At 43.9% G+C, this 24,528-nt stretch overlaps 1 protein-coding gene across 1 annotated transcript in view; it reads left to right on the top strand.

Annotated features, from left to right (window-relative positions):
* The window catches only part of LOC307076124 (neural-cadherin), a gene marked incomplete at its 5' end in the record, with an annotated part of 231,844 nt that overhangs the window by 194,479 nt on the left and 12,837 nt on the right, over positions 1-24,528 (top strand). Inside the window, 6 exons of the mRNA XM_079737008.1 lie at positions 410-533; positions 5,395-5,575; positions 6,673-6,839; positions 14,326-14,590; positions 20,289-20,469; positions 23,057-23,301. Coding sequence (XP_079593134.1) covers positions 410-533; positions 5,395-5,575; positions 6,673-6,839; positions 14,326-14,590; positions 20,289-20,469; positions 23,057-23,301 — 1,163 coding nt within the window. The remainder of the gene's footprint in view (positions 1-409; positions 534-5,394; positions 5,576-6,672; positions 6,840-14,325; positions 14,591-20,288; positions 20,470-23,056; positions 23,302-24,528) is intronic.

Here is a 24,528-nt window from a genome sequence, read left to right as displayed (position 1 = left end):
CACACACACACACACACACACACACACACATACACACGCACAAACACACACACAGACAGACACATCCACCCACCCACCCGCTCAACCGCTCACTCACTCACCCACCGACTCACTTTCTTACTCACTCACTCACTCACTCACTCACTCACTCACCTATCACTCACTCACTCACTCACACAAAGAAACACATACATATGTGAAATGTCCATAAAAAAACAACACACTGTCAACACATTCAAGGAAATACTTCCGTAAATGTTCCTGTGTTAACTCTGTGCGCGTGTGTGTGTGTGTGTGTGTGTGTGTGTGTGTGTGTGTGTGTGTGTGTGTGCGTGAGTGCGTGCGTGCGTGCGTGCGTGCGTGCGTGCGTGCGTGCGTGCGTGCGTGCGTGTGTGTGTGTGCACCACAGACACCTGAACATGAGCCAAGTGCTCCAGTTAGGGGGTGTGAACGAGGAGGTCCCATACGTGTACCCCCAGCTCCAGCACAAACACTTCAGCGGCTGCATCCGGAACCTCGTCGTGGACAGCAAGGTAAGACAGGCTCACGCGCACAAGCACACCCACACTCACACACACGCGCACAAGCACACACACACAATGCACAAATTATTATTTATCCCTAAACCAAGCAATAATAAGTGACTCAGGCATGGAGGCGCAATTGACTGGAAAGCAAATATAGAATGTGTATTTAAGTTTTACATTTATTTTGAATACAAACCTATTGAAAGCAACTGTTCAACACAATCAATTGTTCATAAATTGTCATATTAATAATCAAATCCCTACACATCTGAAGGACCCATTAATTAAGTTTTTCAGGAAACTGAAAGCCCGGCTTGAATGTTGCCTTGAGTGCCCCACCAGGAAAATAAATGGTCCTATTATGTTTTTTTTCCCATAAAGTGAGTCACGATAATGAATCCTAAAACATACATATTACAATTTATTTCTCGATGTAAAAGATTTTAGCTGTGTTTTCATCTTAGGAATTATTTATATTGAGCAAGCCTAGTGTGGCTGTTAGCCAATCTTCAAATAGCTGATGTCCTTGTTCGCAGCAAATTTGTGCTTAATACTGTGGCTGCCAAGTCACAGTTTGGTAATATTTGTTTGACCTTATTTGCCACCGGCAGTGGTATGGAATAATTACATTAGAAGTCGATTACACACATTATGTATCATTAGTAATATATTCATGTTCTTCACTGCTTGAGGCATACGCTACTGCAATTTCCTCATTCAATAATAACCCATTTTTAGGATGGGTGCGTGCACAGAATATGAGTAAGAGGAATTTATTCTTCAACTAGTTGATTTTTGAGGCACATGCCTATAGGAAAATCTGGGGTCAAGGGTCATTCGTACTGCTATCTACAGGCCCATGGTAATATAGCCTTGCTAGGTGGTTTGTGTGTGTGTGTGTGCGCGTGCCTGTGTCCGTTTGTGAGTATGTTTGCATGCACATGGCCTGTAGCTTAAGTGGCTACAGTTGAGTCCATGATAGAAACTCAGGCACACATAACCCGTGTGTCTAGATGCATATGTGGCAGCTTTCCTTTTCCTTCAGCATGTTTGCATGTGTGTGCCTCCCATAGCGGTTACCCTTTCCACTGGACTAATGGTGGGAGGACAGTGCTTCATTTTAATGAGAACAGAAATCTCAAGCCCCTGGAGTTGCTAAGTCACTTGCATATTTGTAAAAAAGAAACATTGTGATGGAGTCTTCATGGCCAAATGGATAAACACAGTGGAATTCCGTTGATTGAAGCCAAATGAAGGGATTTTAAGCTTTCACGCCAATAAATCATCAAAAAGGGTGAATCGCTGAGGGTGTTACTCACCCATTGCCACAAAGCACACTTTTCATCAGATGATGTTTTCCGGTTTTCATTCATCTCTTGGATCCTGGGAGGTGTGTCACTGACATGATTGGGGTGTTAACGTACCCAGTGTGTAAAACCAGCCCGCGTGCATCCGCATCGCGAGGACATCGCTGTTTTAGCTGTTTTATTTGTTCACTAATGAGCACAAAATAAAGTTTAAGTTGTGCGTGTGGGTGGACATGAGAAACAGATATGTCCGCAAAGGGAGAAGGCTGCAAACAGCAGGCGTACAATTGATTAATAACACTGAAGGAGGCTGGCTGTTTCTGCGCTACATTAAGTCCTCACCAAACTAACCATTTCTGTTTCCTGCGTTGGCAGCCTCTCTGTACACAAATGACTTAACTCGCCGTGCGTATGTGTGAGTTGTCGTGCGTCTCGTTTTGCCAGGGGCACTATCCCGTCCCTTTGACCATGTTCTTTTTCAATTGTTTTCTGCAAATATTAAGTCACACTTCAGGAGGCCTGTTCGTGTGTGTGTGTCTGTGTGTCTGTGTGTCTGTGCGTGTGTGCCTTTAGCTTGTGAGTGTGAGTGTACATCTGCGCGCACACATGCATGTGTGTGTATGTGTCCGTGTGTGTTTGAGTGTGGGTGTGCGATCTATTCCCTTACTCCATTGACTCATCTAGAGTATATTAATAATATAATCCTTAGTGTATACTACAGATGCACTGTATCCATTAAATATCTATTCAAATATGGATTTACATGTTTTCTGTTATATATATATATATATATATACATAATATGGATTTACATGTTTTCTGTTATATATATATATATATATATATATTGATCTAGTACATAATGCATAGTGCCTATGTGTGTAGGTGGATATCTGTAAGATGCAGCAAGAGAGTGAGGGCAGGTCAGATGGCTCAGCAGTAGGGGTCACGAGAGGCCTGGTGGAGGTCAACCAATGGCCAGGGACACTCTTTAAATCTGTTTTCTGGAGCCCCATCGCTCTCTGCAATAGCTGGCAGTCATCCTTCTTTAACTCTGTTCAGGCGTATCATCGATCCCTTTCTCTCTCTATGGCTATCTCTTTCTCTCTGTGTGTTCGTCTACTACACCTCTCTGTTTTCGCTATCTTTTCTCTATTCCACGTTGATCTCTGGTGATTTTCACGGCATCTCAGAAACACTTGAAACCTCACACAATGCGTTTCCCCAGAGAGATTAAGGATACACACACGTATGCATACGTGTACACACACACTAGGCATCGTTAACTTTAACACCGTTGCTCAATTTAATCAAAAGAAACCTTGTAAATTTCTGTTTCCTTCCTTGGTCACCGACCAATAAGAAATTCGTCCTCCAGAGGTCACAACCAATCAACAATTGCCCCGGAAGAACGCACAATTCTGTTTCTTTCGCCTACTTTTCCTTCATTTTCTTTATTTTCTTTTTTTTTCTCAGCCGTCTCTTCTTCCCCGCGTCGGTGAAGATGTGAACTCATAAATAACAAAAACAGTGCAGCCTGTTTCATGAAAAGTTTAAATCAAGAAAGGGAGATTAAAGCGCTCAATGTTTACGTGTTCTTTCAATCGTCGCTCAAAGCCGTCCGCCGGTCGCCACTGTCGCCATGGTTAGTTTTGATGCCGATATTTGCTTTTTTTCTGCTCTGTATTCACAGTTACCAGCAGTTAACAGTTCCAGCACTGAATCAATGAAAAGGGTTTTCATACATGAAATGGGAACAAATGTGTGTGTGTGTGTGTATTTGTATGTAGGTATATATATATATATATATATATATATATATATATATATATATATATATATATAACTAGGTGAAATAAAAACATACTCTGATATGTAATCAAGATTAATTAAAATGTATCATATATAGTGCAAAAACCAAAGTAAACAGAGATACAGAATTTAAACTCATTTAAACATATTGAGGAGTAATGCATGCCACTTAAAGACATGAATATCCCCTTCCAGTTGGATATGTATACACTTATTAATACGATACACACGTCTCCTGCTAAACACAAAAATCTAGTTGTAAGTGGAGAAGATCCTTTTGCAATCTTCTAGCCCTACGTATACTCAATCTTATTCTTTAATGAGTTGATTATTCACTGGTGAATTTTCAATGGCTTCACCCACAACTATAGTTGTGACACCTTCCCTCAAGACTTATTTACCCCTTTGCATTCTCATACCATGCTTTATGCATGAAGGTACCTCATGCATAACGTACATCCGAAAGACGATTGGTTTAGTCTAATTAAAGGGATGGTGCACTTTTGCCTGATTTATCTGGGAAGGCGAGCATGCTAAATTTCACTCTTGGTAGTTCCATTATCACTAGATGAAGTCATGCTTGAAGGTCTTAATTTGCTCCAGTGCAGATTAAGGTATGTTCCGGACAAATCGTTCAGAATAATTTAAAAGGCGTTGATCTTATTTTGGCCGGCCACGACCGAGAAAGACCTTTTGTAGACCAACCTGTTTTGTACTCAATGCGGTTTCAGTTTGGTTAATAAAAGGTCCTTTAGATAAGACCAGTTGGGTCTCCATGGAGACGGGGAAATCAGATCAAAATAGATCAGTGTGCCTTGCTTTTCTGACATACCGTCTTCGCATGCCATCATCTCTGGAGGTGCAATAAGTGCCGAAAAGGCATTTGCTAGTTTTCTTTGCAATCACCTAATGTTGTTCTTACGACATCGCCACTTTTATTTTCGTATGCTCAGGTGTGTGTGTAGGTGTAAGGCTGTCTGCAGTATGTATTTGGAGGAGGGACATTTTGAAATCGGACAATGAATGCCAAATGAGTACATTTTCATAAGCGATACGCATTTGTGATTCAAGTAGCCTAGAAGCCCATCCCCTCTCCCTCTCTCTCTCTCTCTCTCTCTCTCTCTCTCTCTCTCTCTCTCTCTATCCCTCTCTCTCTCCCCTTATCTCTCTCTCCTCTTATCCCTCTCTCTCTTTGACTCTTGCTCTCTCTCTACCCCTTTGTCTCTATAAACTGCTTCAAATTATGATAGACAATATACTCATGTGTCCTTTTACTGGATCACCTCCCCATCTTCCATCCTAACCCGACCGATCTTCACTCATCTGCTCCCTCCTCTCCTTAATGTGCTCCTCTTCTCCCCTCTCCCCTCTCTTCTCTCCTTTTCACCCCCCTCACCACTCCTCTCCTCTTTCTCACCTCTGCTCCCCTCCCCTCACCCTATGCCCCTTTTCACCCCCCTCCCCACTCCTCTCCTCTTTCTCAACTCTACTCATGTCACCTCCTCCCCTCCTCCCTTTTTTATCCCCTCCCCTTGACCCTCATCTCCCCTCTCCTCACTCCTATCTCCTCTCTCCTCACTCCCCTCTCCCCTCACATCATGCCCCCACTTCTCTCTCCTCATCTCCCCTCTCCTCACGCCTCTCTCTCCTCATCCCCTCTCCTTATGCGTTCCTCTCTCCTCACCTCCCCTCTCCTCTCTCCTCATCCCCCTCCTTCTCTCTGTCCACTCCATCCCACCGTCTCTCAGCTATATGATCTGGGCTCCCCGGCTGACGCCCAGTCCAGCTCCCCGGGATGCCTGACCACGGACGCCAGCTGTGTCAACATGGGCTACCCGTCCTGCGGACACCGCGGCCGTTGCCATGGTGAATGGGGCTCCGTCAGCTGCCAGTGCATGGCGGGCTTCACCGGCCAGCAGTGTGAAGAAGGTAAACAAGCTAAATCAAAGTATGTTGGACAGAGGATAATCCGTTACAAAACCCTGGCTCTAACTCACTCTGAACCAGTGAGATTTAAATAATTGCCAAATATTACAGCTGTTTCAACTGTCACTGAAAAGTGGGGAAGTCATGGGTACCTGTTTGTGATTCTCTTTGTTGTTATCAATCCGCCTCCGCCATATTATTTGTATTTGTGTTGTGGCAAATGCTCAATTACAGATTATATGAAACAAGACAAGCAGCCACAATATGCCTTTTATGCGTTGTCGCTGATTAGGAGCTAACGTAGGAAGAAGAGAGAGTTTAAATCACAGCTACCCTCCAATTGGTTTAGCGTCACACTTAATTTGCATAAAGTTGTAGACGCCAGGATCTCGCTGCAGGGCTTCTCGTCCACCTCTGCAGCTTGCTGATGCAGAGCAACATTGAACAATTCCAATTTAAGCCTAACTGTTGCTTTTTATGTTACAAGTTTTGCTTTTTCAGGGGCAAAACCAAGCCCTTTAAGGTTTAGTTCCCTTCAGTTCAGTGCAGTTCAGTTCTATTCATTCACATTGTAGTTGTTTCTCTCTGAAATGGCTTGGGTGTGATGAAAATAGTTTTCTAAAACATGTCTGGTTGCACTCTGTTGATGCTTCAGTCATGGCATTATAAAGGTAATAAAACATTCAGTGAGTAGAGAGCAAGGTGTCTGAAACACAGACACGCTAGCTTTATAAGCATTTATAGAGTTTTGTAGATGTTGTTGCCAAACATTGACCTTCAACCCCAGTATTCAAACTGGACTCAAGTTGGGCTTAAGAAGACAGTCCATGACTATAGCAAATATTCTGTGGACTGATGGGGGAGTTGCTGTTTGGTTGCAAGCAAAATAAGCGACAAAGGCTTGAAGAAAACTAAGATTGAAAAGAAAGATAGAACAGGGAAAATACAGCTGTACTGCTTTAAATGTCCTATAAGACAAATCACCATCTGTTGTGATAATGAGGGATATGCAGAAATATGATGGGGTGCAATCTGTCTTCTCTTGGACACATACACCCACCCATGTGTGTTTGTGTTTGACTCAACCTCCATCGTTTCAGATGTTCCAGAGTACTCTTTTGACGGGCGCGGTCACGTGCACTACCACCTGGTGACCCCGATGGCAGCCCGGAGGACGTGGATTCAGGTTCTGATCCGAACCCGCAAGCACAGCAGTACCATCGTCTCCCTTATCTCCAAGGATCAGAGCGAATACCTGCGGCTAGAGGTGAGCCGCGCGTGCGCGCGCGTGTGTGTGTGTGTGTGTGTGTGTGTGTGTGTGTGTGTGTGTGTGTGCGTTCAAAAAGTTGGTTGTGTAACCAGATGTCAATGTGTTTGAAAACTTAAGCGGTATTGTGTTTTTAGTATTTTTTCTGCAAGATTCAGTGTTTGTGTTCAATTTAATTAAAGCTGTAAATAAGTTTTCCTGGAGCATTTGTTGCAGTCAAGTTAAAACCCGCAAGAGAATTGTGTTTGTGTTTAATATCCATTATCCTCACTGCAAATTAACAGAAAGGAAAAAATTGTCCCTGAAAAATAGTATATTGTTGCTTTTTAATTTAGATTTGAATAATGGGATGAAATATTGGCGCATACGATTTTTTTTTCCAACACAACGGTGGAGTGTCGCTTTGCATTATTTCTTTGTGTTTCTGTTTTTCCATTTTGTTGTGAATTGTTTTTGAAGCATAGCTTTAAATTGTAGCTTTAACAACATCCCCCATGACAATACGTTTGCAATTTCTGGATTCATAACTTTAATTGGTAACACTTTACAATGAGGGTGTATAAATCCACCATAAATAAGCCTTATTTAACCGAATAAACCTAGCCCTAACACTTTCCCCTACCCCAACCCCCATCTGCTCTATTGACCCTGTTGCTGGGCTGGGCTCCCTCTATGGTTAACTCTTGGGACCCTGATCCCTTTGGCCCTTGCCAGTCATGGGGAGGGCCTACTCTCTTCCAGCTTTTCCTGTTATAAATAATGAGTAAAAGAGTCTGTATCATGGTGTACCTAGCTGGGTTTCGCACCTTCCTTAGACAGCCGCTGCTGGTGTTCTCCTCCGAGCTCAGACCTCTAAAGCAAGAAAGAAAGAAAACTAGAAGAAGAATAATTCAACAATCCTGGAAAGACAAAACTTTTTTTGTGAACCAGTGAACCAGAGTAACTTTTAGGTGTATGTGAAGCCCCTGTTTCAGCTTGGATTACTACACTGAGATTAAAAATAATAATTAATGATAGTATAGTAAGGAAGTGCCTGTAATCCCCATGGTTACGCCATCTTTGATGCTTATTTTAAGATAGTAACGTTGTTGTGTATGATCATTATACTTTAAGCGTCCAAGAAGCTTAAAACTCCCATCGGTCGCAGAGGAATTGACCGCTGCCCGGGACGGCGCCCCACACATCAGCACACACCTCTCCACCGGTGTTCCTTCTTAATGATGTTGATGAGTATACCAAAAGACACTTCAGGCACACCTGCTTTCAGAGCAGAGCAGAAAACACTCAAAGAACGGTTGGCTGTATTCTAAGTTACGTTCTTAATTTAGTAACAGTGAGAACATTTTTGTAGAATACTTTGTTGACGATAATATTAAAAAAAAAACTCGGTTTAAGAACTGAAAATATTTTGGGTTCACATTGGGTTAACAATAGCTGAATCCCATCACAAAACACCTCATCCTGACCCCATGCTATCTTTATGTAGTAATTTGCATTCCTGCATTTACCTTATGTTAATTCAGGGTTAATTTATGTACCCTTAATGTTAAAGGTTATCCCTTAATTATAACACAATACTTAGAAGTGTCTCATGTGCTTTGGTTCATTTCAATTATCTTTGAATTTTTCTTTTTTTTATAATCTTTGGCAGGTGAGGTAGTAATAGATAGTCGTTTGTTAACCCTATGTTTTTATATCCACTTCATTCCGACTCTCCCCCCAATACTAGTCCGCTCTCATTCCCTTCATTCAGTCACGTCCCATTAGCTCAGACTCACTTACATGGCAGTAGAAGTAGAAGATCAGGTTTCAGGACAGACAATTTACCAGTTTTTTCTTTATGGCCGCTTGTTGAGAAACAGCCAAACCACGCTGAACTCGCCCGATCTCGTCTGATATCGGAAGCTAAGCAGTGTCGGGCCTGGCTAGTATTTGGATGGGAGACCGCCTGGGAATACCAGGTGCTGTAAGGGACAACAGATGGAAAATAGCCTTCTGGCTTACTCTGGTGCATTTACAGGAATGTTTATTAATGTACACTGTCCCTGTTAAAAATAAATCAATAAAAAAAATGTGGACACTATGTTGCTGCTTTCTGTTAGCTTCATGCCTTGGAAAGAAACAAAGAGAAAAGAGAGTATGGGGGTCTTTTTCGCATCACTTGCTCAGACTGTTTGGTTTTAATCACAGGAAGAAATTAGTATGCGTTTCTCTTGACTGCCTGCAGACTCACATAGCAAGGAGCGTTGTGTGTGTGTGTGTGTGTGTGTGTGTGTGTGTGTTTGTGTGTGTCTGTGTGTGAGTTTGTGTGTGTGCTGTTGTCATGAGACTTGAATCCTAATAACCCAGCTTGGGAAAAAAGCGAAAAAACATGGTAATTATTTTTGTTTTGTTGTTGCTTTATTGTGCAGTTTGGGCTTTACACCGGAATCGGTTTGTGCTTTGATTAGCAAGTACCCCTCGTTTCTGGATGTTATTCTGTGGGTGAAGGTGTCTGTCTGTGTGTCTGTGTGTCTTTATGTCTGTGTGTGTTTGTGTGTGTATGTCTGTATGTGTGGTTGTCTATGTCTGTGTGTCTGTGTGTGTGTAACTGGATCGTTTTTTTTAGACGTCTGTTACCCTAGAGCTTTGGCAGGTGGCTTTGGCAGAGATTCCATTACCACTTCACACACATACACACACACACACACACACATACACATATACACACCAACTACAACACCAATACATCCAGTTTCACTGTCTCAATCGCGCTCTCTCCCGATGCCTCGTCCCTTTCTGCATCATCCCGTCTTATCTCTCTTTGACACCTACGACGTGCAGCCACCCTTCCCGCGTTTCTCTTTCTGTGTGTCTCCGCTATCGGGGAAAACCTGGCATCTCTCATGTGTCCTTTTTATGGTTTTCCTCCCCGTCTCTCTTCTGTCTCCTCCGTCTCTGTTCCCACGGAGACAGCAACGTTGGAGGGATGCTGTGGAAAGACTAGTTTCCAATGAACCTAACGTTACCTCAGTATGGCGTTTGCGTGTGTGTGTGTGTGTGTGTTCGGTGTGTGTGTGTGTGTGTGTGTATAGGGGGGAGGGGTTTAATGGTCGTAAGCATGAGGGAGGTTTGCTTTTACGGCCAAAGTAAAAGAGTGTTTATTTATTCTTATTATGATGGTAGAGATGGTAAATCATTTTTTTTTAACACATTTTATCTGTCATTTAAAGGACATTTGCTCCCTCCATGTTCTAAATTATTCACCAGGTTTGTCTCTCCCAGAGGTCTTTGGTTATGAGTCAACATTTTTTAAAGGAAACAAAGGAAGAAACTCTAACAAATCTCTCTATGGCAGCTGCTCAAACCAGTCACAGTTATAACCTCAGCATGGACCGATAATATATTTGTTATTTTTCTAGGCTTTTATTACTTCCCTCTCATTCGTGTAGACACCCATGGCAATGTGAACAGCATCATTGCCATTCGGTTCTCTTGTACCAATGCAGCCGTTCATGGAAACTGAATAAAGGACACTCCATCCCTACCGTTCTCTCTCCCTCTCCCGTCTCTGTCCCTCCCTCCCTATTGCCTGTAGCAGCACCCATAGCCTTGGTAATCCCACTGATACACATCTGGCGGCATCTGGCCCTGTTTCCCCACCACATCTGACATGCGGCTGTATCGGGGGCCCCCTTGCAGTGAGCTCCCCCAACGTCTGGTTGTCCATGGGGGGAGGGTTCAAAGGTTCTCATAGCGTTGACCGGGGAGTTAAAGCTTCTAAGAGCATTTTGTTGAGAGGCAGTGCGTCTTAAAACCAGGCAGACTTTAAACTAGGCCAGGGTTACTATGAAACGCTTGTGTTTTCTGTGTGTGTTATTTCTGGTGTGTATGTGTGTGGGTTGCAGGCTTGGTTTTCAATGTGGGGATGACATGAGATCTGAGTCACACAACTTTCTGCATCCTCCAAAACATTTTATTTACTTTGATCACACGCTAACTCGCTTACTCGCTCACACACTCACTCTCTCACCTGCTCAATCACAATCACTTACTCTAAATTGTACCCTCCCTCAATCCATAGCTCATCTCTCTCTCTCTCTCTCTCTCTCTCTCTCTCTCTCTCTCTCTCTCTCTCTCTCTCTCTCTGTTTACTTGGAGGAGGCATTAGAGGAAGATGGTCAGGCCGCAAGCGATTCTCGGTGGGACATTCAGAGGAAATGTAAATTGAAATAACACCCCCTCCAACCCCATGGACCCACCCCCTGAACTACTCAGGCCCCCAATAATGTCTCAGCGATGCGAGCACCTGCGCAATAACAGCAATAACACAGACAAACAGGCAGTGTTGGGCAATAGTGTCACTTCAAGTAGTGACACTGCTAGTTTAACTACATTTCTCCGTAGTTTGATGTATTCTTTTTTGTCGTGGTTTTCCAAATCACATCGCTTTTCAGTTGCTAAGCTCTTTTATTGATCAAGTAGCGCAATGGCGTCCCCTCTAGCTACATTATCGAGCATTACGGAGGCTCATGTGCAGCTAAGCTTTCTGATGCAGTCTGAAATCAATTTAAGAATCTGTACCCCCGCACAGGAAGACGTTGTTCTGCGTGCTGTGTCGATGGTAGCTGAAGGAAGCACTTCCGCATCAGGGTAACATCACGTCCCAATCATTGAGCTGATGCTAAGACCATAGACACACACACACACACACACACACACAGTTACACACAGACCAGAGACACTCATTTGATGGACGATGGCAGAGGAAACAACTTTTTTTGTTTCCAGGTGAACTTGCTTTGCTTATGATTCTGTCAGTCTGGCATGGCATGGTTCAATCTGGCGTTTTGTGTTGTCGTGGATAAAACACAACACTTTAAATAACTAAGAGAAAAAGATAATAAGCAAACATGTAACAACAAAATCTGAGTTGCCTTGCGAGGGGCGATCGTGAGTAAAGTAGCCACGCATAATCAAAGAAAACAAATCCCTATACGACATATGAGTCAGCATGAAGATGTAACATGGATGTGCACAAAAAATGCAAGATTTATCTCGGAGGGCTGTTAAGAGGTCAAATGAGTGCCCCATGGATGTCCCTCTGAATGCGGTCCTTTGTTGACTGTGCTTTTTGCCACACTGATTTCTGTCATGTAGACATGCTAATGCTTACACGTCCTTTAAACCTCAATCAATTCCTCCTATAGGGTGAGTTGAGATCTCAGGTTATTGTTTAATAAATTGCTTGACAAACAATTTAACTGAACGTTTTTACCGGTGTATCTGCTTGACTGGTATACTGATTGAGTGATATTGATCACTGAGATAGCATGGAGTATGCATGCATTGTTGGTTTAAAAAAATAAAAAGAGTAGCTTCTGCTTCTGATTTTGTTGCTTAGCTTGCTACATTTCCCTGAGGGGTTGCCTCTCTTTAGGGAAGCACTTTCAAAGTAGCCTGCCAACACTGCGGGTCTTGTGTACTTGAATTTGATTGTCCAGTGACTGGATGGATTTCATTCCAAGTTTGAACAGACAAAGGTCTGTTGTTGGCAATATTTAACTTATTAATGTTCCTTTGGAACTGAAATGCTACCTTTTCGGCAGATGCACTACAGATGGGTTTGATGATAATGAAATAAGTTGAACAAAAGAGTTTTGTTGAAGGATAACCCCTTGAGGTGGAACGTATTGAACGCTTTGAAACTCCATGAAAGTCCTAGAAAAAGGCAGATGGAAAGCAACTTAATAAATGATGGCGGCATTTATAACACGTCTGTCTATGATCATACAGAATACATTTAAAATGATACAATTGATAAATGGAAATATGTATATTTATGTAGTATATATATGGGATGGAGTTTGAAAGAGTTATTGTCAATAGATATATGAAAGTGTGTACATGGTGTGCTGAATAATATATAATCAAATTAATGTCTTTTACAAGGCCAAATCTTATAGACACACACTTGCGCACACACACACACACACAACCCAGTAATAACATCCCTACTTTGAAGCCCGTTGGGTGTATCTCATCCAAGACATATTTCAATATCCCTGCGCTGAGCCACGAGGCTAAAATGCTAACTCAATTTTGCTGTTCCAAAAAAAAGAGTTAATTGCAGGGTTAAAATGGTATGATTAGCTTTGCCCTGCCATGTCCATCGCTTGTTATGTTTAATTCTGTGCCGGCCTTGCACCTCCCAGAGGTGTGTTTAACCATGTCAATCAGAACAGAGTTACCAGACAGATGTTTCATCACAATCCCTGAGAAATGAGGCGATGAATCAACAGCGAGCTCCAACAGACAATCTTCTGCCCGAGACATTATGGAGCATTGTTTGCAATGACAAACTCAACCAAAACAAGGAAGAACACAGATGCCTAAGGGCTCAGGACTGAACAAAAGGGCCTCAGTCATTATACAGACAAAGACAAAAATTGAAATTAGGAAGGACAATTCATGTTGCAGTGGAAGAACCCGGAATGATGTTCTTAATCAGCTGTGTCAAATGGATAGGAGCCCACAGTCTATTTGTTTTCAATGTCAACACATCTGGGTCGTCCTGTTTTATTTGTGTGTGTGTGTGTTTTTACGTGAGCACATTTATATATTATATAAATGACATTGCAGAAGGGCACATGGAAGTTCAATGTATGTGAATAGTGACCTATCCAGTTCACAGAAATTGTCCTTTATTTAAGCTCTTGGCTGTTCTGCTGTTGTGGAGAACGGAATGCAACACTGATTGCATTACCAGTCGGCTATTTACATCAGTGGCTAAAGAAAACCAGTCTTTTCCCTGACCAGAGTTGGCTAGCGGCTTGTTCTAATTTCAAGCATCGTTGCTACTCAGAGTTTCAGAAGTGACGTATTTTACTTGGAGCACATATCCATATAGATTAGACTAGAGTTGCCATCCAATGATCGATGAATAAGTGGGCTCATCTTTGAAACCTTTTTATTTTTTATACAATTTTCTAACAATTGGCAGGTGTTGCAAATGCTTCTTCTAAGAGCTAATGCAACTGACGCTAAATGTTGGGCTAATGTGTGTGTGTGTACGTGCGTGAGATTCTCTACCCCTGCCTTGTGCCCATATTCATCTTGGATTCACTGTCTCTTTCTAGAAATAGGCCGGCAAAGTAAATTTATGGATGTACGGATGGGTGGACGTTATGAGCAATTTGGAAGCGATTATCAATTTCATGGTTATAGGACATTGGGCACACACAGAGGTCTACTGCGTGGCTGGGGTTTGGCCAGTTCAATTCCTCTAGGATATTATTTTTAGTCAAGGTAGTGGAGGCACCACTGGGAAATGCTAACTGCTCTGCCTCCTCCCCTCCTCCTCTCCCCTCCCCTCCTCCTCCCCTCCTCCTCTCCCCTCCCCTCCTCGCCCCTCCCCTCCTCCTCCCCTCCTCCTCTCCCCTCCCCTCCTCGCCCCTCCCCTCCTTCACCCCTCCTCCTCCCCTCTCTTCCCCTCCCCCTGTGACAGGTCTTCCAGGGCCTGCTCTGTGTCGTGTACAACCTGGGAGACGGACACTACAACCTGACCCTGCCCGCGCATCGCCTCGACAACGGGGAGTGGCACGAGGTGCTGCTGGATCGCTACGACAACGAGATGACACTGCGGCTGGACGGCGGCGGGGGCCGCCGGGAGGTCACCGGGTCGCGGGGCCGCAGCAAGGAGATTGTGGTGGACGCCACGGCGGTGACCGTCGGGAACTCCCTGCCTTCCAGCGGCAACAAGAGCTTTCAAGGTAGGGCGGCGCGCGCACGTTCAACATCCGGGGTCAAAGGGGCTAGGGGGATGGTTTAGCTCAGGAGGTAGACCAGGTTTACTTGGGTGCTAGTTTGATCCCTGCACCCCCGAGCGTCGCGGTGTCCCTGAGCAAGACACCCTAACTGCTCCCGACGAGCTGGCTGTCGCCTTGCATGGTTGGCTCCGCCGTCATTGTGTTAATGTGTGTATGAACCGTAAGTAGCTTTGGATAAAATGGACTGCTAAATGCCCTTAATGTAAATGTAAAATCTGTTCTTTAATGACCTGTCTCTGCATTCACTCTATTTAAACGGTCTGAAACGCAAGTGAGAAGCGCCAAGCGCAAGTAGCTTTGTAGGCGGTTCTATGGCGATGTTGCTATTTTACCGGGGCATAAATTACTCTTGCGGCCGACGCAAGTCTAAAAAGGGTTGGTCTGAAGTAGCCTAATTACCCGTAGGTGTGGTTTGGGCGTAACGTGCAATAAACCAATGAGAGTGCCATCTCCCATCCCCTTTAAGAGCCATGAGCCTATTTGAATCTGACGAGTTGATATTTTGACAGCGCGTCTGCAGTCTCCGATGAGACAGATGCACATGAATTTCAAACTTCAAATGGCTCAGTTTATGCCCAAAAAATATGGCCTAATTCACACATGGAATATGTGACACACTTCAGAAACACTGAGTCCTCAGATAAATTTTGGCAAAGAAAACTTAACACACATATATGCGGTAACTGTGGTTCTATTTAATGATATACGCAATACATTCTAAACATTGTTTATTACCAGTATTGTATGCATTATCCTTATCGACTTGTGTTCCTAATATGCATGTGTCCCCCCGTTAATATACATTGCCATGGACTGTATTATGCGTTACGTGTTTAGTTTGCGTGTGTTTAAACAGATGGACATTCATTAATTCTTTTACACATACACACACGCGTGCCCGCATTCATTCATTCTTTTTAACACTCACTCGCGGTAAAACAATGTTTTCTCACGATCAAATACTCATCAATCCTAAAAGTTATGGGCTTGTACACGATGTCTGTGTCAAGAAAATATGTGTTTGCTGTACGGTGTTTGCAGATGCATTGATTTAAAAGTACAACTTATTACCGCTGTATCAGCTGTTCTTTCCCAAATAATTTACCAAGAATGTGTGGCTAGGTAGATGAGAGAAGAAAAGTGTATGCGCGAGGTGCACAAGCAACATTATGCATGCGCCCTTAAAATAGCATCTGAACAACGCGCCACTGACTTTAAACCAGGTATTTCTTGGTTTGTAGGGCAATTGTTTTCTGAAACTGCAAAATAGCACCAGGGAACGTTTGCGCCAGAACACGCCACCTCCTTTCGCCGAACCGCCCCTTGGGGCGCAAGATCATTCCCTAATTTACAGGCGCGTGGCGCAGGAGGGAAAAGAACGCTCTGTTCCAGTTGCAAACTAGCAGCGACACATGCGCCAGTGTAGAAAGTCAATTGCGCAGGATGCAAGATAGGGCCTTAAGTCTCTTTGGCTAAAAGTGTCAGCTAAATTATTATTATCAATTGATAATGATAATAACTGATTGAATTTATACAGATCTCGATACAGTCACCCAAAGCGCTTCACATAGCTAGTGTGTGTTTGTGTGTGTGTGTGTTTGTGTTTGTCTGTGTGTGTGTGTGTGTGTGTGTAGGAGTTGAGTGGCATTACATCTCCATTGCATCCATTACGAATGCGTGGCCTTGGTGGTTCACGTAACAAAGTCGTAGTAAATAGAAGACTAGTGTTCTGTGGGTCAGTATTTACATGCAAACAACGAAAATAGGGAGTTAAACTATCTATTCATACAATTGATTCCGATATTATAACAAAAGATACCAAGACTTAGCGTGTTTTGTCCATATCCTAAGCGGTGAACAGAATGCTGCCAACGAAGAGCTGGCCGCGCTGTCGGCTGGGTAGGTAGAGGTGGATCTTGAGTTCTCTGAATAGCACTTATATTATGCAGTTTTGACCTTGAACAGAAAGAAATGTTCTTCCGAAAAAGATTTCCATCGTTCCCTTTTTTCTTTTTTTCTTTTGTGAGTTACTGCCGATATCTGACTGTTGTCAGCGGAGACGATGTTGCAAGGGACGTAAGCTGTCTAGAAAAAATGATTGTCTTGGGAGCAATCTTCAAAACCACAAATCAAACAATTGATGATTTGCCCGGGTGCCACCAGAAATACTTAGATTGAAAAGCAGCTGGCAGTTTAATTGAACTTTGAATAGAGCATTGGAGTGGATTGTTAACTTTGTATATTCAATATCACCTGCATTTCAATCTGTCATCACCAAAATACGGTCTAATAAAAAAACAAGCATATCTTACAACGCTTTCTACAAATATTGTAAGACTTTTGATGATTATGACTGCAAATAAACCTGTGCTAAATTATTATTTTAATGACACAAAATAAAAACTAAAGCTGGGTAACCCTTAACAAATATATAACAGGCGTGTAAATGCTATGGCCGTGAAACGGCAGATTAGAAGTATCCTTGGGGAGAGACAGTAAGTGAAGGGTTTGTTTGTTTGCTTGGCTTCTCCGAAAAGTGTGCCATTGGGGAGTTTGTATTGACAGCCATGGAAGGCACTGGGTTGATTTAGTGCCCTGCTGGCTTTTTCTGGCGCAGATAGTTATTTGTCTTTTTTGTGAGGGGACTCTTTTGAATGCTCAGAAAACGAATAGGACCGTCGTGTTCCTCCTATCGATTACCACTTGCTCTCAGCAAAGTTTGAACTCGCTGCTCTGAAAACTGTAGACTCTTCCTTACCTCGTGCTGCGGCTTCAGCTGCAGGGGTTCAGTTTTGTTGAATTAAGTATTTCCTCATCTCGGAGAAGTGCTCAACCACAGATTTTGTAAATATTTGTCTTTAGTTTTGACTTGTGCTTTTATCTAAAATGACAGAGGTCCAGACCTCTGTGCCCCATTATAGCTGGCTACGGGCATGTATCCAACCTCTTGCTCTTGGCTGTGGACAGGGGATCAAACCCAGTTACTCTTAGGCTGGTAGTCGTACCACTGCAGCGACAGCACTACCCCATACTGACCGCCGCACTAACACCGCTATAAGCACGTGTTCCTATGGGAGGGGATATGTGTGGTGCCCGTCAAAGAGCTCAATCCGGTAGGGCTGATTTAATCGGGCATTACCGGTTTGAACGGTTCGTGTTATGAATCACCTGTGAGAGTTTAAAAGAGTCATCCATGTGTAGTTCCCCAAACAGGAGAATAAACCCCACCAAAATCACGCATGGGTAAATGCTGAGCTAAGGATGGTAAATCATCGTGATTCGCTGAGGGGCACGCAGCGGCTGAAACAACCAATCACAATTTTGACTTTTTGTAAACTGCAGCTCGGGGACAAGTGTTTTAAAGTGCTTACTGATGGAAACAGAGATTCATATGCTTGAAAACGAAGGAGATTTCTATGTATGCGAAAACACCAATAGCTGTTCCTCGGACCATCAAATGGGAAAATGCTATAGCGTAATAGCATTGTCCTTGCCTCAGGCTGACTTGTTAAGCTACGTATGTTGGACAGCAATTCTAACCAGGTCCAATTTAAAGAGGTGCTTGGCAACTTTTACTTGTATTGCCCAAAAGTTATCTGTCAGCTCCAAAACCAATTTTTTACATTCCTTCAACAAAATTGTTTTGTAATCTCCTAACATGCTGTACGTCAACACAAAAATGGTGGTTTGGTCTGACCATACTATTGCAGCACTTTACTTCAGGAAATTGTTTTAAATAGGCATTCTTTCCTCATAAGCTTACCTGTCCAACAAGAACAATACCAGATCAGTGTCACTTTTTAAGCTCTTCAGCGACAACAACTGTTTGTGGAACAGCACAGATATGTATTCCAATTTGGATGCAGAACTTGATCACTCCTATTCCCTCCTCTTCGCTTTGTGATGGAGGATGCTGGTTGGTAAGAATATATTTGATCCCTCCTTTAAGCATTTGATTGGGAACCTTATGTATGAGATTCAAATCAAATATGAATACAACTGAATCAAAATAATCGTACTGAATTCATCCCAAATCTGGGGACAAATTCTGTATGGGAATACCCACACACTTGACATAAAGAAGATGAAACAAGCATCGCCAGACTCTCACAGCTTCAGGGCACATTCCAGGACCAAGAGCAGGAAGAGAAGAAAAATGAATGCAGAAATAACAACAACCTTGTCCATTTCTACATCTAATGTGCCTCCCCAAGAGAACAGATATGTTAGACTGTCATACAGGCATACACAAAGATTTAAGATTGCTTGGGCTACAAGGACATTGTTGTTTTTTTTTATATGTCAAACCCACAAACAGAAACACACTCACACACACACACTCACCAATTCAGTGGACTCACTATGCTGCAGGTGGTGTGCTGAAGACAGAAGAAAGGAAAAAAAGAAAGGAAAGAAATGAGGAGTGGAGTTGTGCTGAGAAGAACGGCACCATGAGGTCTGAAGCTGAGATATAATCTAGCGGGATCACCTCCCTCTGTGTTGTATGAAACCATAACTGCATGACAGATCCGATTGTGCTTGGAGTAAGGGAGAGAGAGACAGACAGACAGGGAGAGAGAGAGAGGTAGTGAGAAGCATAAGAGGACCGAAAGCATAGAGCTCTAGTGTACGTGAGGGACCAGAACAAGGCCTCTGCACACCATGTGACTCGGAATATGTGCTTTATATAATAATGATCCTTATTTTCTACCGTGCTTCCGAGTGAGCTTTCATGAGGATTCATGCCTCAGTTTAATGGCAAATGCATCTCTAATGCGACAGTGTGCATGTGTGTGAGTGTGATGTGTGTCTATGTTCGCATAGATGGAGATGTGATGCTGTGTGTGTGTGTGTGTGTGTGTGTGTGTGTGTGTGTGTGTGTGTGTTCTTCCACGCCTGAAAATAGACAAATGTGTGTGCCTGTGTGTCTAGGTGCAGAGAGAAGAGGATAATGGAACAGACTCATTTATAAGAAAAGAGAGTGGTAGAAGAGAGACAGAGAAATAGATGGAGAGGGACAGAGGGACAGAGGGAGAGAAGGGCAAGGCTGCAAGGAGGAGACAAGGAGAGGTGCTGGCAGCTGGCCTCAGGCAGAATAAGACAATGCATGTGTTTGTTAAATGGAGTTTTTAAAGTAGCTTGCCTTACAAAAGTTACTCATGATTTACTGATAAGGTGTGTTTGTGTGTGTGCACGTGCATGGATGTGTGTGTGTCTCTGTGTGTACATGTATGTATGTAAATGTGTCTGAGTGTTTGTACCCATGTGTGTGTTCATGCATGGGTATTCTGTTTCCACACTGTTATACTGGGTGGAAAAGTAAATCCTCCAGGTTTGGAAAGTAAAAGCACTCCCTACTTTAAGCCAGCCATCTGGCGTCAAGCAGGGAGTCTGTTTTGCCAATTAGCACAAAGCAGACGTTTAACTAATGGTAACTGAAGAGGACTTTTACAATTAAATCGGAACAGCCTGTCTCTCTTCCTTTGCCTTTTTATCAATATGCCTCGGTGTCTCTCTCTCTCTCTCTCTCTCTTTCTCTCTCTCTCTGTCTCTTTCTGTTTTCATCGCTCTCCTTCTCTCTCTCCTTCTCTTACTCTCTCTCTCCCGCTCTTTCTGAACATGTTTCTAACCGCCCCCCCAGGTTGCATGAGGGACCTGCGCATCAACGGTCGCTACGTCCCCATGGACGGCCATCCGCGAGACGGGGTTTCCCAGGTCAGCATGCAGGGTCTCTCCTTGGGCTGCTCTTCGGACTCCTGCAAGAGGAACCAGTGTGCCCCGCCCTTCACCTGTGTGGACCTGTGGAGAGTGCACGAGTGCCGGTAAATACGAACCTCGTTTGCTCTGCTTGCTAGCCTCTATGTGTTCGCCACTGGCTTCTATTGGGTGAGCCTGGAGAGGGAAAATTAAGACACATGCCACGCTGAAAAGCTGCTCCGGTGCGACAACTGAGTTTACTGGGGCTTAGCAAATCAACCGCTGAGTGCCTTACCCCCCGGTGTGCTACTCTACCGATGTTGCTAGGCCTCGGTGTCCCCCATTACTGTAACCTTGCCTCACCTCGCCTTCTCTGTCTCCATCTCTGGTCTCTGTTCTGAACAAATGTCCATCTGTCTCCCTCTTTTACAACCTCTATGACCAAAATAAATCAAGAATTAAACAATGTATACGAACCAACCATGCACGCAGCAAGTGACACACACACACACACACATGAACATGATTTATTGGATCTTTAAATAGCCCCGGTAAAATAACAACCTAACCTTTAGGTGATTCTGTGGAGCCTTCATTGGAGCCTTGAATATTGGACTGTCAAACAATATATATAAAAAATGAGGTATCCCTGAAAATGTTTGAAAATTGCTGTGGAAATGATCCAAATGGTGCCCAAAGCTCTTTTCATGGGGTTTTAAGAAAGGCAATTTAAAAAAAATATTTTAATTTCCTACTCTGACACATACAAACACACACACACACACACACACACACACACACACACACACACACACACACACACACACACACACACACACACAATGTGTCTGCCTTGTCTTTTTGCCTTCATGCATGCCCATCATCTCTCCCTATCTCTCTCTGTCTGCCTGTGTGTGTGTCTGTAAATACAACGGTGTGATGGCACTACTGCACTACTAATGGGGGTATTTCACTGGTATCGTATTTTACTGGTTGCTCAGGTCCTGTAGTTTATCCTTAATCCCCGGGCTCATCCATTCAAGCCAAGAACCAAAGCTAAAACACACTTCCACGGCACTATCCAGGTTTCTCCTCATTATTTGCCTCCGACAATGTGTGCATGATCACGTAGGTTTGTGTGTGTGTATGCATGTGTCTGTGTGTGCGCTTGTGCATGCATCATCTCCGTGCCTACACGAATAATCCCCGCACTCTTCACTGCACTCATCCTGGCTTTGACTAATGCCAGGGTCTTAATAAGCGGGGGCGGGAAGGAAGGGGTGCTGTTCGCCACCTCCACAGTCCCCATCCAGTCTGACAAGGTGGTGTGTCACCTTTATGAAAACACCCACCCCTAATCACCTGCTCCAAATTGATTTGTTTTTCAATGAGGACTTTTTTTATCCCACTCTTAGGCCATCAATTACAGCTGCTGAGGATGATCAAGTGCACTAATGAACTGTTTTTGCTGATGAAAAAGATAGAGCTGTTTGCTTAGTTTCGCATAGTTGTTTCGCATAGTTTTAATTATATAGTTGTTATTCTTATTCTAGAGAGAGTCATGATGAGTACTGAGAACATACAAACTCAGCCATAAAGTATGGGTAAAGTTTGTGTCGATGTCATCCTGGTTTAAGGGCCTCCTTCCTAGCTGTCAACGCTGGTGGTCTTGAACCACTGCTGCCCGGCCTTCGGGCTTACTGTGTGTAGTGAGTAAAATATCGACAGTGTTCTCCTTTATGGAAAGTGAAACAGACGCGGTTGTTACAGTGATCACCAGTGTCAAGGCCCCAGCATCCGCATAGTCGGCCTGTCTTGCTCTCCCGCACATCAGTTAAAATGCCAGAAGCGGCAGCCTGCTTCACCGGATCAAAACGAGTTTAAGGTTATGACTGCAGGGTAGAGAGAGAAAGGATACTAAAGCCTTGGCAGTCACTTCTTCAACTCTCCCAAAGGACTGATATCATGTTTTTCAGAGGCTGAAATAATGTTTACATCTTCTGTTGTTTTTGTTGGAAAAGATATCATACAGAAAAATACGATTGAGTCTTGGATTTAATATATTTTTATTTTTTCTTTCCTCACATAAGCAGATATATTTATTTGTAAACTATTCACTCATTTGGATCACAGCGGCCACAGAGTTTTTACCTTCAACTTTCTTCTATGACAGCCTGTTTTTCCTTTATTAACAGAACACACAGAACCAAGACTTATAATAAGCAGCAAAAATTATAAATATATATATATATATATTTCTGAGCTGTTAAGCCGAGACATGCTTTTAATTACCGACTCTCCTCCGCTTCAACCCCCACAGAAAATGCGCTCCTTTAAAATGCACAAAAATGTAAAAGCAAACCAGCGGTCGAGTTACCTCACTCATCACTATTGTCACAGTATGCGGTTTCATTTCCCCAGATTTCATTTGCTACATTAAACAGATAAGCGTATGACACGGATGTATTCATTCCCGACACATTCGCAAATATTGGATGCTGGGTGATATTTGTTTCACTTTTTTTTAATCAACTCAGATTTACATGTGGAATTAATCCGTAATTATAATAACCATAACTTCCTGATCAAATTGTTAGCGTTTTTTGTGTGTCTCACTCCCCCTCCCCTCAAACCCTTTACCCCCATATATACTGTATATATATATAGATACAATAAAAATCATTAACCATCTACCCCTTTCCCCCCCCCCAGGTGCCCCGCCGGTCACATGATCCGGGTCAACGGCACCAGGAAGTCGTGCGTGTACACGCTGTGCGCCACCCACCCCTGCCACCGGGGCACCTGCGTGGCCCACTCGCCGTCCAAGTACACCTGCCACTGCCCCGACGGCTTCCGGGGCCACCGCTGTGAGACCGCCCTGCCCGTGTACCGCGAGGACGTGGGCCTCAGCTTCAGCTCCCTCTTCGCCATCTGCATCTGCTTCATGGCGCTGCTGGGTGAGCTCACCGTCGCTGGCGGCTAAAGGCTCGGTCACGGTTGCACGTCGACGCAGCGCAATGGCCACGCAGACGCTTTGATGCAGTCGTGGACCCGTTTCGTTTCCGCGACAGGGTTTAGTTAGCGGACCAATCACAGCCCTTGCTGCTCACCTGAACACAAGGTTTAAATGTTTGGCACGTCAGACCCTTAGGACGTAATGGGTCCGTAACCCCCCTTTGCGTCGACGTGGAACCATAACTGAGCCTTAACACAACAACAACAACAACACACAAACACAAACTCCACCCACCACCACACCGCCCACTGGCACCACTGAAGGGCTGCATATGGTTCCACGTCGACTCAACGCAAGGGGGTTTACGGACCCATTACGTCCTTGCGGACCCTGCTTGCGTCCAACGCAAGGGCCTGACGTGCGCCACCCAAAAATTGCAACCTTGCAGCAGCAAGGGCTGTGATTGGTCCGCTCACTAAAACCCGACGCAGAACCAAAACAGGTTCACGACTGCGTCAAAGCTTCGGCGTGGGGCCTTGCGTTGCGTCGACGTGGAGCAAATATCAGCCCTTAACGCTTGTATAGCGGTGGTGTGTTTGTTTGGGTTGGTATTCTGTTGCTCCACCCCCCTCAAACCTCACCCCCACCCCCCCCCCCCCCCGACCCGCTATCCCCTCCTACCCTGTGTTGGGTTGTCGCTGGAGCTCAAGGAGGAGAGGAGCTTTGCAATGAATTAATTGGGCTAATCACAACTCGAGCTCCGAGTGTGTAAACAGGTGTAAGCGTGGAGAAGGTGAGCCCCTGTGTGTCAACACTAGAGCGCGGCGTTAATCCATGCTGGGTGCACGGCCCGTGGTGGCTTTATTATACTCAGAGCCTCTCTTTTTTTTTGTTAACCGGGATCATAGAGTGCAGGGGCTTGTTGTGGTGGTGTGATAAGTGCCTTTGTATGTAATTAACATCAGTTTTGGTTGTGTAGGCTGGGCTCGTGACCCAACTGTTTTTTTTCTCCATTTGTAGAATAAATTAGGTAATAGAGTGGATTATTTACTCTTTTATTATTTCTAGAATTCAACCATCATACGGAAATAGAGCATGAGACTCTACAAGAATAAGGATCCGCACACACATACACAGGCAGACATACGCACACACACACGCACACACACAAACACATATGCACACATGCACACACACACACCTACACACACACACACACACCTATACG

This window comes from Pollachius pollachius (genome assembly GCF_949987615.1).
Source record: "Pollachius pollachius genome assembly, chromosome: 5".
NCBI lineage: Eukaryota > Metazoa > Chordata > Actinopteri > Gadiformes > Gadidae > Pollachius > Pollachius pollachius.
The sequence above is the reverse complement of the archived record's forward strand: the minus strand, read 5'-3'. Positions and strand labels throughout refer to the sequence as shown.